The 12616-nt window shown below is 41.4% G+C and overlaps 1 protein-coding gene across 50 annotated transcripts in view; it reads right to left on the reverse strand.

Annotated features, from left to right (window-relative positions):
* RIMS2 (regulating synaptic membrane exocytosis 2) overlaps positions 1 to 12616 on the reverse strand; it is a 737322-nt gene that overhangs the window by 326299 nt on the left and 398407 nt on the right. For all 50 annotated transcript variants that reach the window (XM_075125014.1, XM_075124984.1, XM_075124982.1 and 47 more), the window contains 3 exons: positions 5562 to 5681; positions 863 to 962; positions 207 to 330 (listed from right to left, as the gene is read on the reverse strand). In XM_075125014.1, the coding sequence (XP_074981115.1) occupies positions 207 to 330; positions 863 to 962; positions 5562 to 5681 (344 nt within the window). The remainder of the gene's footprint in view (positions 1 to 206; positions 331 to 862; positions 963 to 5561; positions 5682 to 12616) is intronic.

The raw sequence follows: 12616 nt of genomic DNA on the forward strand, positions 1-12616 counted from the left end.
AACACCTCCTGGAGCTCTCTCGATCACCTCCCATTTGAACCCATGCCTAACAGGGACAATTTGGCCCTACACTCAAGCTTTGTGATTATAGAATGTTGGGTACCATTTTATAATCTGTATAAAATCTGCACAATATGTGTTGGGTCTAAAGTGAAATGTAACAGCACTTTATTTTAATCAGTAAGAAAATTTAGAAAACAACTCACCCAATTGGCCTTGAAACGACAAGCTCCACTTGTGGTTCGGGCTTGGATTCTAAAATGATGTTATATACCTCCTCAAAGGTGGCTCCTTGCAATAGCCTTCCATTCCATTCTAACACTTCATCGCCTGCAATTGCAGTAATAATTATCTTCTTAGGAAAAAAAGCTATTCCTATGAACTGCACTGGTAGTGACAACCTCCCTACTCTACTACAAGCTTTCTGAATTGTGCAATCTGTACTGTAGAACAAGTCTAGTGTCTTAAATATAGGAGAGGTCTGGAGAACTAAAAGCTTCCCATACATCATCTTTGTTTGGATAAATACCAGCAAAATATTAATATTACAACTAAGACAACTACTGCCTAGTAAAACTAACACAGTTATTCACCAGATATGGCATGTTGTGGTGGCGTTTTTTTTTTTTAAGTTAGTTGCTTTTTTGGAAAAATGTGAGAGTTGAGAGAGCCTGTAAAAGTGGCAACATGGATAATCTAATGACTGAATGCAGGGCTTGATTTGAACTTTCAAATTTATCAGCTGCACTACTGTCGCTCATCACATTTAGTATGCATGATTACTTCAAACTAAACTTATAAGAACTTATTCTCTTGCTTATTGTCTCCTGTACAGTAGCTCATTTCTAAAGCAGACACATACCTGGTCTAAGATGTCCCACTGTATCAGCTAAACTTCCTTTTTTAACTTTGGTGATAAATGCACACAGCCTACCAGTTTCAGTCATCTTTCCTCCTACGACCTGTTTGGAAGAGAAGGGTTTTCACATAAATGGCATTATTTGTAACAATTCAGACTTTACGGCAATATAAACAAAATAATTAGTTGATTTATTATTTTAAAATGCAGCCTAGGTGAGATAGATACTGGTATACATGTAAGAAAAACCAAACCCCTCAGAATATTGGCTGACTGGCTCAGCTGACATCTACTCTGGATATTTAAGTGGTTTAAAGATAATGCAATGCAAATACAGAATTTTAAAGTTTATAAACAGTATAGTTCATGTAAACAGAATAAGCTTATAGTCTCACAGCACTGGAAACTGCTATCCCCCCTCCCCTCGCAACATTTAATGTATCAGTGGCTAGACTGTTTACCTCAATAAAAAATATACAGAAATCCTAGTGTATGCTGTTCTAACTGCATGCATACAGCTCAGATTGGTATTACAGGGTTTTGGTTGCAGGTATTCAGAGAGACTGTACTTCTTAATTTGTAGCTGGAAGGCACAAAATTCATTGCTATTAACTGAAGATGTAATATTCATTTGAAATCATTTACTTACAAAAACAAGCATTTTTGTAAGGTCTATTTTACATTATATTTCTCTTCCAGGGGAAATATCATAAATGTTGACTATCACTAAAATTAAATGTCTCCAAATATTTAATATTTTATGAAACTTTCCCTTCTTCCAAAGTCGTTTTTCATACACATACCCTCTTCCCCCCTTTTTCTGCTTCTTCTCTCTCCCCCACACTCAGTAAAAATATATTTAATCAATAAATGACTGTTTTAACCTCTCACAGTTTTACAAAAAACCACCCACCAATCTTTTAGTGCCTCATTTCGTGAAAAATATAATATTCTGTAATGTTGACTTTTTTTTTCTTTGTTTGATTTTCTTTGACTCTAAGGTGGAGCATTTTCTTCATGATGAAAAATGTTTGTTCAAGCAAAAGTGGATGGGAACCTGGGAGGCAGTGACCATAAGATGGTCGAGTTCAGGATCCTGAAACAGGGAAGAAAGGAGAGCAGCAGAATACGGACCCTGGACTTCAGAAAAGCAGACTTTGACTCCCTCAGGGAACTGATGGGCAGGATCCCCTGGGAGAATAACATGAGGGGGAAAGGAGTCCAGGAGAACTGGCTGTATTTTAAAGAATCCTTATTGAGGTTACAGGGACAAACCATCCCGATGTGTAGAAAGAACAGTAAATATTGCAGGCGACCAGCTTGGCTTAACAGTGAAATCCTTGCTGAACTTAAACACAAAAAAAAGCTTACAAGAAGTGGAAGATTGGACAAATGACCAGGGAAGAGTATAAAAATATTGCTCGGGGATGCAGGAGTGAAATCAGGAAGGCCAAATCACACCTGGAGTTGGAGCTAGCAAGAGATGTTAAGAGTAACAAGAAGGGTTTCTTCAGGTATGTTAGCAACAAGAAGAAAGTCAAGGAAAGTGTGGGCCCCTTACTGAATGAGGGAGGCAACCTAGTGATAGAGGATGTAGAAAAAGCTAATGTACTCAATGCTTTTTTTGCCTCTGTCTTCACGAACAAGGTCAGCTCCCAGACTACTGCACTGGGCAGCACAGCATGGGGAGGAGGTGACCAGCCCTCTGTGGAGAAAGAAGTGGTTCAGAACTATTTAGAAAAGCTGGAAGAGCACAAGTCTATGGGGCCAGATGCGCTGCATCCGAGAGTGCTAAAGGGGTTGGCGGATGTGACTGCAGAGCCATTGGCCATTATCTTTGAAAACTCATGGCGATCGGGGGAAGTCCCGGACGACTGGAAAAAGGCTAATGTAGTGCCCATCTTTAAAAAAGGGAAGATGGAGGATCCTGGGAACTACAGGCCAGTCAGCCTCACCTCAGTCCCTGGAAAAATCATGGAGCAGGTCCTCAAGGAATCAATTCTGAAGCACTTAGAGGAGAGGAAAGTGATCAGGAACAGTAAGCATGGATTCACCAAGGGCAAGTCATGCCTGACTAATCTAATTGCCTTCTATGACGAGATAACTGGCTCTGTGGATGAGGGGAAAGCAGTGGACGTGTTGTTCCTTGACTTTAGCAAAGCTTTTGACACGGTCTCCCACAGTATTCTTGCCAGCAAGTTAAAGAAGTATGGGCTGGATGAATGGACGATAAGGTGGATAGAAAGCTGGCTAGATTGTTGGGCTCAAAGTGTAGTGATCGATGGCTCCATGTCTAGCTGGCAGCTGGTATCAAGTGGAGTGCCCCAAGGGTCGGTCCTCGGGCCGGTTTTGTTCAATATCTTCAGAAATGGTCTGGAGGATGGTGTGGATTGCACCATCAGCAAGTTAGCAGATGACACTAAACTGGGAGGAGAGGTAGATAAGCTGGAGGGTAGGGATAGGATACAGAGGGACCTAGACAAATTAGAGAATTGGGCCAAAAGAAATCTGATGAGGTTCAACAAGGACAAGTGCAGAGTCTTGCACTTAGGACGGAAGAATCCCATGCACCGCTACAGACTAGGGACTGAATGGCTAGGCAGCAGTTCTGCAGAAAAGGACCTAGGGGTTACAGTGAATGAGAAGCTGGATATGAGTCAACAGTGTGCCCTTGTTGCCAAGAAGGCCAATGGCATTTTGGGATGTATAAGTAGGGGCATTGCCAGCAGATGGAGGGACGTGATCGTTTCCCTCTATTCAACATTGGTGAGGCCGCATCTGGAGTACTGTGTCCAGTTTTGCGCCACACACTACAAGAAGGATGTGGAAAAATTGGAAAACGTCCAGCGGAGAGCAACAAAAATGATTAGGGGACTGGAGCACATGACTTATGAGGAGAGGCTGAGGGAAGTGGGATTGTTTAGTCTGCGGAAGAGAAGAATGAGGGGGGATTTGATAGCTGCTTTCAACTACCTGAAAGGGGGTTCCAAAGAAGATGGATCTAGACTGTTCTCAGTGGTAGCAGATGACAGAACAAGGAGGAATGGTCTCAAGTTGCAGTGGGGGAGGTTTAGGTTGGAGATTAGGAAAAACTTTTTCACTAGGAGGGAATGTGTTACCTATGGAGGTGGTGGAATCTCCTTCCTTAGAAGTTTTTAAGGTCAGGCTTGACAAAACCCTGGCTGGGATGATTTAGTTGGGGATTGGTCCTGCTTTGAGCAGGGCGTTGGACTACATGACCTCCTGAGGTCCCGTCCAACCCTGATATTCTATGATTCTATGATTTTAAAGCAATGTGAACTTTTAATTGCATAACAATAGAATTTGTGCTTATAACTCTATTTTCTGCTTCTATTATTTATCTTTAATATAAACCTCTACCTTTAAGGTACAAGTAATTTGCAAAATAATATTACTAAGCAGAGGAGTTTAGTCAACAGGATTAATTAATTAATTAATTACTCAACCAAATCTAATTTGGTTCATTAAGTTTATTAAAAATACTTGTTGTATTAAGGATTTCTCTCTGTCTGGAGACGAGGCACATTGACTTTACTATGTATCTCTGAGAATCAGGAAAGAATGTATTATATAGTATAATCTTCTAATTCTATACCTTAGATTTTTTAGCATTCTTTATGCAGCAATAAAATAATAATATCAAATCTGTTTTAAGGTTAGTTTTAAAGCTTAAAGAAACAACCTGATAAAATTAAAATCCATGACAGCAAAACTGTTTAAAACAAATAGTACATCAGTATAACATAATGCAAAGTATTTAATAATTATTGACAGAGTGATATTATTTTCCCCTTGTCTTAAGTTTTCTGATCCTTAAACAGTGCAATACATACCAAACCAATGATTCAAGCTTGTATTTTCACTGACCTTGTCCTCTCACAATGTAAACATTTTTCAATTAAATAAAAATTTCAAAAAATTCTAAAGCAGATTAATATTGCTCATAATGAACTGTGCTGACATAATCCCTATTTACAGTATCCCAAACTACAGACTAATCTGTGCACTTGAACTGAAGCCAGTACTATGTTAAATGAAGAATATTAGATTAATCAAACTTGTTGCCAATTTACCATAAATAAAGAAGTTCAAACCACATTTACAGGTTTCTTTGCATTCTTTTTTTACAAAATTTTATTCATTCTTCTTCTTGTGCTAGTATTCTGTTAGAATTACAACCCATTATCTCAAAGTCCACAAGATATACATGAAATGAGTTAAAACATGAGATATAGATATGTAAGTTATAAGCTAACAGATGTGTACTAGACATGAAACCATAATAAAGCAGAAAACATATTGCTTATCATATAGAATACATAAATACAAATTAAATCACAACTCAGTTTATTTAAAACATAGAAGTCCATAAATGCAATTCAAAACAACATAGCATTAAGATAAACAAAGTTCCAACACCTTTCTAGTATACATTTTATTAAGCACATCTAAGTAATCATTGAAAAGTAATTGAAAATTGAAAAATTGAAAATTACATTGAAAAGTAATCATTTTGGTAATTGAAGAAAAAATGTCATTATACTGTATTTCTCAGTGTAATGGCAACATTTAAAATAATGTTTTTTCTTGCATATTAACTTAGTTTACTTAACTTTAAATGTGATTACTTAACATTTAGCTAACAAAGTAATACATATTTTCAAAATTGTCCATTACTAACCTTCAATCCAAGCACTGCTCCCGAGTCTCTAGGCACGCTTCCATCTTTTAGTCGTTTATTTAACAAAATCCGTCCAATTAGACGGTCTCCATCTTTGGATGGCTGCCAGGTCACAGGATGCTATGATGAAGTGTTAATGGAAAACATAGTGAACATACTTTCTCAGAAAAAAATCTCAATATTATTTTTTCATTTCCAGGAAGTTTACAATTTTTAAAAGCAGTATGATTACACCATTATTAGTTTAATAGAATCATAGAAATAAGCCCCAGAAAAGACATATTAAGTCATTCATACTATCCCTAAGTCATTTAAAGAATGAATAAAATCTCTAGCTCACAAATGTATTCCTACACCCAATTTGTAGAATATCCATAACTATCTTTATACAGAACATGTTTGTTTACAATGTAGTTTTAGCTGTATTAGCCCGAGGACATGAAAGATGCAAGGAGAGTGATGTAATATCTTTTACTGGACTAACTTCTGTTGGTGGAACGGACAAGATTTTGAGCTTCACACAGCTCTCCTTCCAGGCTGGAGAAGGAAACTAGAATGTTTAAGTTAAATAGAAGGTGGGACAGATTGTTAAGCATAAGGGTTCACAGATGTTATTGGAAAATACTTAAATGACTTGGGCAATTAACATCTCTGCAGTCACAGACAATGGGAAGTTGTATGCAGCAGGGTGTGTCACAAAGTTGTTGTAATGGGTGATACAATCAGTGTCAGACTTGATGAGGACCCATCCTGAATGAAATCTTTCCCAAATCCCTTCTTCTATCCTTCAAACAACATCCTAACCTCACCAACCTCATCAGAAGAAGCAAGCTCCCCACAGACCAGGACACACCAACTCAAAACAGCACCAGACAATTCCAAAACAGAAGATAAAAAACCCGAAGACGTATCTCCACCCCTACAATGATCAACACCTCCCCCACAACATACCTTTGGGGTCCTACACATGCCTATCATAATATGTGGTGTACCACATTCTGTGCATCAGATGCCCCACCAACAACTATGTAAGTGAAATGGTACAACAGAACTTGACATTACTGCATGTAGCCCAGAAGGGACAGTATTGCAGTCATCAATTTTGTATGTGCAGCCACTGCCAGCTGAAAACCAAACATCACATAGCTAGGAAAATCTTAGGCCCTGAACAGCAAGGCCACGCAGCTACATGTCTGCAGCTTTGCTTTCAGAATGGGAGGATGGGACAGTAAGTTAACAGATTATAAGTATGGAAGACAGTGAGTGAATAGCGACCATGATTTTAAGTGCCCCAACACGTTGTTATGATGAGAAATGTTTTGATGATAAGAGATAATGAGTAGTTTTGCTGAAATTAGAAAAATTGGTGACTCACTAGGTGTTACTACGATTGACCACAAGGAGTCACTATAGGTTATGTGCCTTGTTTGAGGTTAGTTATAAAAAATCAGGTGAAAATACTGTGCTTGTGCCAATTATTTATCAGACAGGTGAGCTGTGCCCCCACTGATTTATTTCTAATGCTGCCTGGAGAGAAACAGTCAAATTACCACTACTTTGGGTTCTGAAAACCTGGGTTACAAATTTGGCAAGCCAGTTGCCAGGAGTGCTGGAGAGGAAGGTAACGATTGGTACAAACGGTTTGCCATGCACTGCAAGAATGGAGGATGTAGGACAGGGTATGAACCTGGAATTTCCCCATGTGTGGGCCATGAGTCAATTTTTCGTTATTGGGACTCAGGGCCCCAGGCTGGTGGCCTGGTCGAGGGATTATGTCAAAAGGAAAGGGAACATCTAGAAAGAAAGAACAGTTGGAAATGATTTTGGGAAGCATCTTGACTGATTTTGTACAGGAGCATGGTAATGGTCTCTGGAAGCTTTACCAGTCCCAGAACGTTCCTGCTGCTCTGTAAGCAGATGGTAGCAATGGTAGTAGATAAAGAGAAAAATCAGTTAAAGGCAAGAGTGGAGGAATTAGAGAAAGATAAAATTGAGAAAGAGAAAGAGATATACAGCTTGAAGGCTAACTCAGTCACCCTCTGGACTGAGATAGTGGCAATGCAAAAGCAATTGTGTAATAGTGACAGTGAGAGAGTAAGTGAGAACATGGAACAGGAAGTCTGTGGATTGAAACAGCAGACAATGGAGAGTAAAGGAATTGTTAGAGCGTTACTGAAGGATTCTCAGGATAAGACCTCGGCAGATTACGGGTAATGTAAGAGACAAAGTTGTACTCTTAGAGCCATGTTGCGAGATCAGAAGGTAATAATGGCTGCGCTTTGAGGGAATAGTAGTTTAGGAAGGAGGGATGGGTCAGAGGAGGACCCTGATTTGTATCCTTCTTATTATATTGAGAGGGATGGTCCTTTTCCCTTGGGCCCTTCTCAGTCCTCGTATGGTCACTGGAAGACCTGAAGATGCCAACACCTATAGCTCCCATGGTGAGGAAGATTGGTCTCCAAGGGGTAACCAAGAAGGAGAAGAATGGGTAGAGATTCGGTCCCTCTCCCCTGACCAGGTTAAAGCCACAGAGAGATTGGCTGGTCCATTAAACCGGAGAACAGCATTGGCATGGCTGGCAAGGATAGCTGGCACTCTCGATCTCACTCTGGCGGATGTGACAGCAACTGCCACTCTCCTCTCAGACCTAGGATAGTGGCCAGAGGTACGGGTTCCCAGATGCTTTGGCCCATAGAGCCCCACTTTTAGATTAGTTGTTTCTGTCTGTAGTTTTTCTTGTCTTAAGTTTTCCTTTCTTCCTAAGTCGTTCTTCCACACACACTCTTCCCCTCTTTTGCTGCTTCTTCTCTCTTCCCCACACTGACTCTTGCTTCCCCCACCCCCTCTCCAACCATGGTGTTTTTTTTCTTTTGTGTGTATTTGTTTTGAAAGTTAAGGGTTAAAGCCACAACTTTACTTTTTACTTTACTGAAAGTATTTTACTGTCCCTGAAGATATGGTTGCCAAGCAACAGAAATGTTTGCTTTGCTACTGATTCTAATTATTGAAAACAATTTTGAGAAAAACTGTAAATTAACAAAAGAAGGATCAGGCCCAAAACCATTTGTTTTATGGCCACAAGAGGACTTGTGGTTGCACATGAAGCAACCCCGTTTAAAGCAATAGCCCTCTCAGATAATACTCTAAAGGAAGGCAAGGGCTAAAGGGGAGAGAGGAAAGAGAAAGGCCCTACAAAAGTTGGGGTAGAGCTCCTGATCTCTGGCAGGTGGAAATTTGGAGACAGCTCCTAAGGTACAAGCCAAAGGAAGACATAGATGAATTGTCCACCCTGGAACTTTTGTTAACACTGGCTGAGCACGAAGGGAAGACCCCAAGTGTGCCTCCCGCTGCTGCCCTTAGGAAGGCTGGGCACCCTCTAGATCTCCCTATTTGGACACTGATGGGTGGGGGAGGTTCACAGCTTATGTTGAGGGGCATTCAGAGGAGGCATTCAGAATTGTTACAGGTGCCACTTATTCCTTGATGAGTACCCAGAATGAAACCCTGTTTGAATCTCCAACTGGAGTTAAAACCTTACTGGGTATTAATGAGGTACAGAGTGTTGTTCCCTTTTGCAGGGACATCCTGTATTTGGTGGGGAGGAGGAGAAATAAAAGGGCAATTTGGCTTAATGGATTTGGGAGGAGAAGGGATCCTGGGATTGATGTCTTGAGAGAATTAAGAGTGTTAGTTGATTTTGCTAACAGGGTCCTATGGGAAATGCCTCCTGGCCCATCCTGGGAACCAGTGGAGATTTCAGCAAGCTACTGGCTAGCAGCCCTTAAGGCTTCTGAAGAACTGGAGCGGCCAACGTAGCCCCCGAGAAGTTCTGGCAATTGCAGAAAAATATTGGGATGCCTGGGCCAAAAATAAAATAGAATGTGATAAAATTGAGGCAGAAATCCTAATTACAGGCCCCAATTCCCCAAGTCCAGAGCAGGATAGGTATCCAAAGGAGGCAGAAGCCAGGCTGAAAGAAATAACTGATGGGCTTTTAAGACACGGGGTATAATGAAATAATCAAGCCCCAATAATGCTGACCTCTAGCCGGTCCTTAAAAGTGATGGCAGGACTTGGAGGCTGGTAGTGGATTTTTGCCATCTTAATCAGGTGACCCAGCTGATGGCCCCCATAGTGGCTAAGTATCAGGAAGTACTGGCCTCCATTATAGGAGGGGCCCAGTGGCTTTCAGTTTTGGATTTGGCCTTTTTTTTTCTTTTTCCTTTTGGCTATCTCTTTACATTGGGACAGCTATTATAAATTTGCTTTTACCTTTCAAAGGAAGCAGTTGTGTTTTGCCAGGGTCCCCATGGCCTGGAACAATGCCCCTCTTATTTGTCATGCCTGTGTAGTTAAGATGTCAGATGAGATGCCTGAAAGAGACAGTGTGATTTCTTATGTGAATAATATCCTGGTTTGCACTCAGACCAGGGAAGAAAATTTGGAAGTATTGGATAGGGTGTTAGAAAAGATATAGGAAATTGTATTTAAAGTAAGCCCAAAGAAAGCCCACTTGTACTCCCAACAAGTAAATTACTTTAGAGTGAATTTGGAGCAGGAGGGGCATTCCCCTGGTCAACAGAGAGTGGAGCAGATTCCTAAACTTCCAGCTCTTACAGACATAAGAGCTCTTAGATCCTTTTTTGGAAATGGTTAATTTCTTCCAAGATTTTATTGAGGGATTCTCAGAGAAAGCAGCCCCGCTGCATGACTTGTTAAAGGAGGGAACAGGATGAAACAGCAGTTTGTGCTGCAGCTGGCAATTAAGAAAGGGGGGTGAGAGGTGTGCTGAGTCAGAGTCATTGAGCAGGGCTTGGCCCTTTGTCTTATGCCTCCAAAATATTAAGTGAAGTCAAGAGGGGATTCACCCCCTGTGAAAAGGAGATTTTGGCACTAGTATGGGCTTTGCAGCGGGAATATCTGGTGGGACTGTCTCCTGTGTTACTGAAAACTGTCTACTCTCCAGTGAAATATGTGCTCACTGTGAAGATTAATAAAATATATGTGTCTAGCCCCAGCAAGCCCTAAGCTAATTAGGGTTGATGAATTTGCTGAGCCCCAAGTTGTGCTAAAAGCCTAGTTAAAAGTTTAAGAGCCCCCTCCTGGGGAAAAAGGGACTCAGGCCCAGATGGGTCTCAGTAAAAGTTAGTAAGTTCAGCTTAAATGTTTAGTGATATGTCCCCTATATAGGAAGGGGGAAAGTTTGTTTTGCTTTGTGTTTTAGATTATTAACTGCTTTTGCTGGTTTTGGATTGCAGACCTGCTCTTTTGGTGGTGTGAATCTGGAATTTGTTATGTTCAAGGCAGGGGGAGACTACCCATGGATGACCATGGAGTGTAAAGTGAACAATGCAAACGAAATGAATGTCAATTTGAGGACCCAGGAAGCAGGGAACAATGCTGCCGACGTCTTTTAGACATGTTTCACCACCACTGGGACAAAATGGATGCTCACATCTACCTCCCTCCTCCAGACTTTTCAAGAGCGAATTTCATGTGAGTTGAGGGAAGACACAACAATAACACAGGAATCTGGGAGTACAGATGGGTAACAAACAAATTCAAATTCTTTCCTCCCCTGTGAAAGCCAGTGCATTCACTTGTGGACTGGCATCCCTAAGCAGGCAGCTCCAGGAGAAAAGACAATTCATTTTAGGCTGAAACACTCCCTTTTATTCCCAAACACTGGACAAGAAGATCTGGGGAGGCAAAACTACAGATAGTGATAACAAGACGGGAATGGGAGGTTATTTTACCCTGTACTTTGGAGGTCCCAGGTCCTCAGGAAATTTATAACAGAGACAAAAAACAGTTACTTATCTCTTGTAACTGTTGTTCTTTGAGATGTTGCTCATGTCCTTTCCAATTAGATGTGCACATGCCACGTGCACGGCAGCCAGAAAGATTTTCCCTTATTAGTAGCCATTGAGTCAATCCAGGCGCCACCTGGAGGTGCACCTTCATGGCACGGAATATAGGGCACTGTTTACCCACTGCCACCTCAGTTCCTTCTTGCCAGTTTGCTCTGACAGAGGGGTAGGTGGGTGGGTATTGGAATGGACATGAGCAACACATCTTGAAAAACAACAGTTACGAAAGGTAGGTAACCGTTTTTTGTTCTTCGAGTGATTGCCAATGTCAATTCCAATTAGGTGATTACCACACTGACATTTTGGAGGTGGGGTCAGAGCTCAAAGGTTTGTTGATGGTAGCACCGGTCTGGCAAAGGCTGTGTCATTTCTAGCCTGCTGAGTGATGGCGAAATGCGAGGTAAAAGTGTGGATTGAGGACCACGTCGCAGCTCTGTAGATTTTCTGGGTTGAAACCTGGGCCAGGAACTCTGCAGACCATGCCTGTGCTCTTGTAGAGTGCGCTGTAAGCAGAGAGGCAGGTATCTGCGCCAGATTGTAGCATGCCCGGATACAGACGTGATCCATAACGAAATCCTTTGGGAGGAGACTGCAAGACCTTTCATTCTGTCTGCTTCTGAGACAAACAGCTGAATAGACTTCCAAAATGGTTTCATCCGCTCAATATAGAAAACTAACGCCCAGCCAACATCCAATGAATTAAGTTTTTGCTCCCTGCTGCTTGCATGTGGCTTGGAGAAGAAAACTGGAAGAAAGATATCCTAGTTAACATGAAACTGGGAGACAACTTTAGGAAGAAAGGCTGGATGCGATCTAAGCTGAACCTTGTCCTTATAGAACACAGTGTAAGGAGGCTCAGATGTTCGAACCTTGAGCTCAGACACCTTCCTGGCTACCAGGAATGCCACCTTATATGAGAGGTACTGCAGAGAACATGTTGCAAGTGGTTCAAAAGGTGGCCCCATTAGCTTGGAAAGGACCAGGTTAAGGTCCCAAGCGGGGATTGGCTGTCATATGTAAGGGTATAGTCTGTCAAGACCTTTAAGAAAATGGCCTACTATCAGGTTGGCAAAGACTGACCAGCCCTCCACGCCTGGATGGCAGGTGGAAATGGCAGCCAAGTGTACCTTTACTGAAGATATAGAAAGCTCTTGCAGCTTTAGGTGGAGGAGGCAGTCCAATATC

Source organism: Caretta caretta, chromosome 2 (assembly GCF_965140235.1).
Source record: "Caretta caretta isolate rCarCar2 chromosome 2, rCarCar1.hap1, whole genome shotgun sequence".
NCBI lineage: Eukaryota > Metazoa > Chordata > Testudines > Cheloniidae > Caretta > Caretta caretta.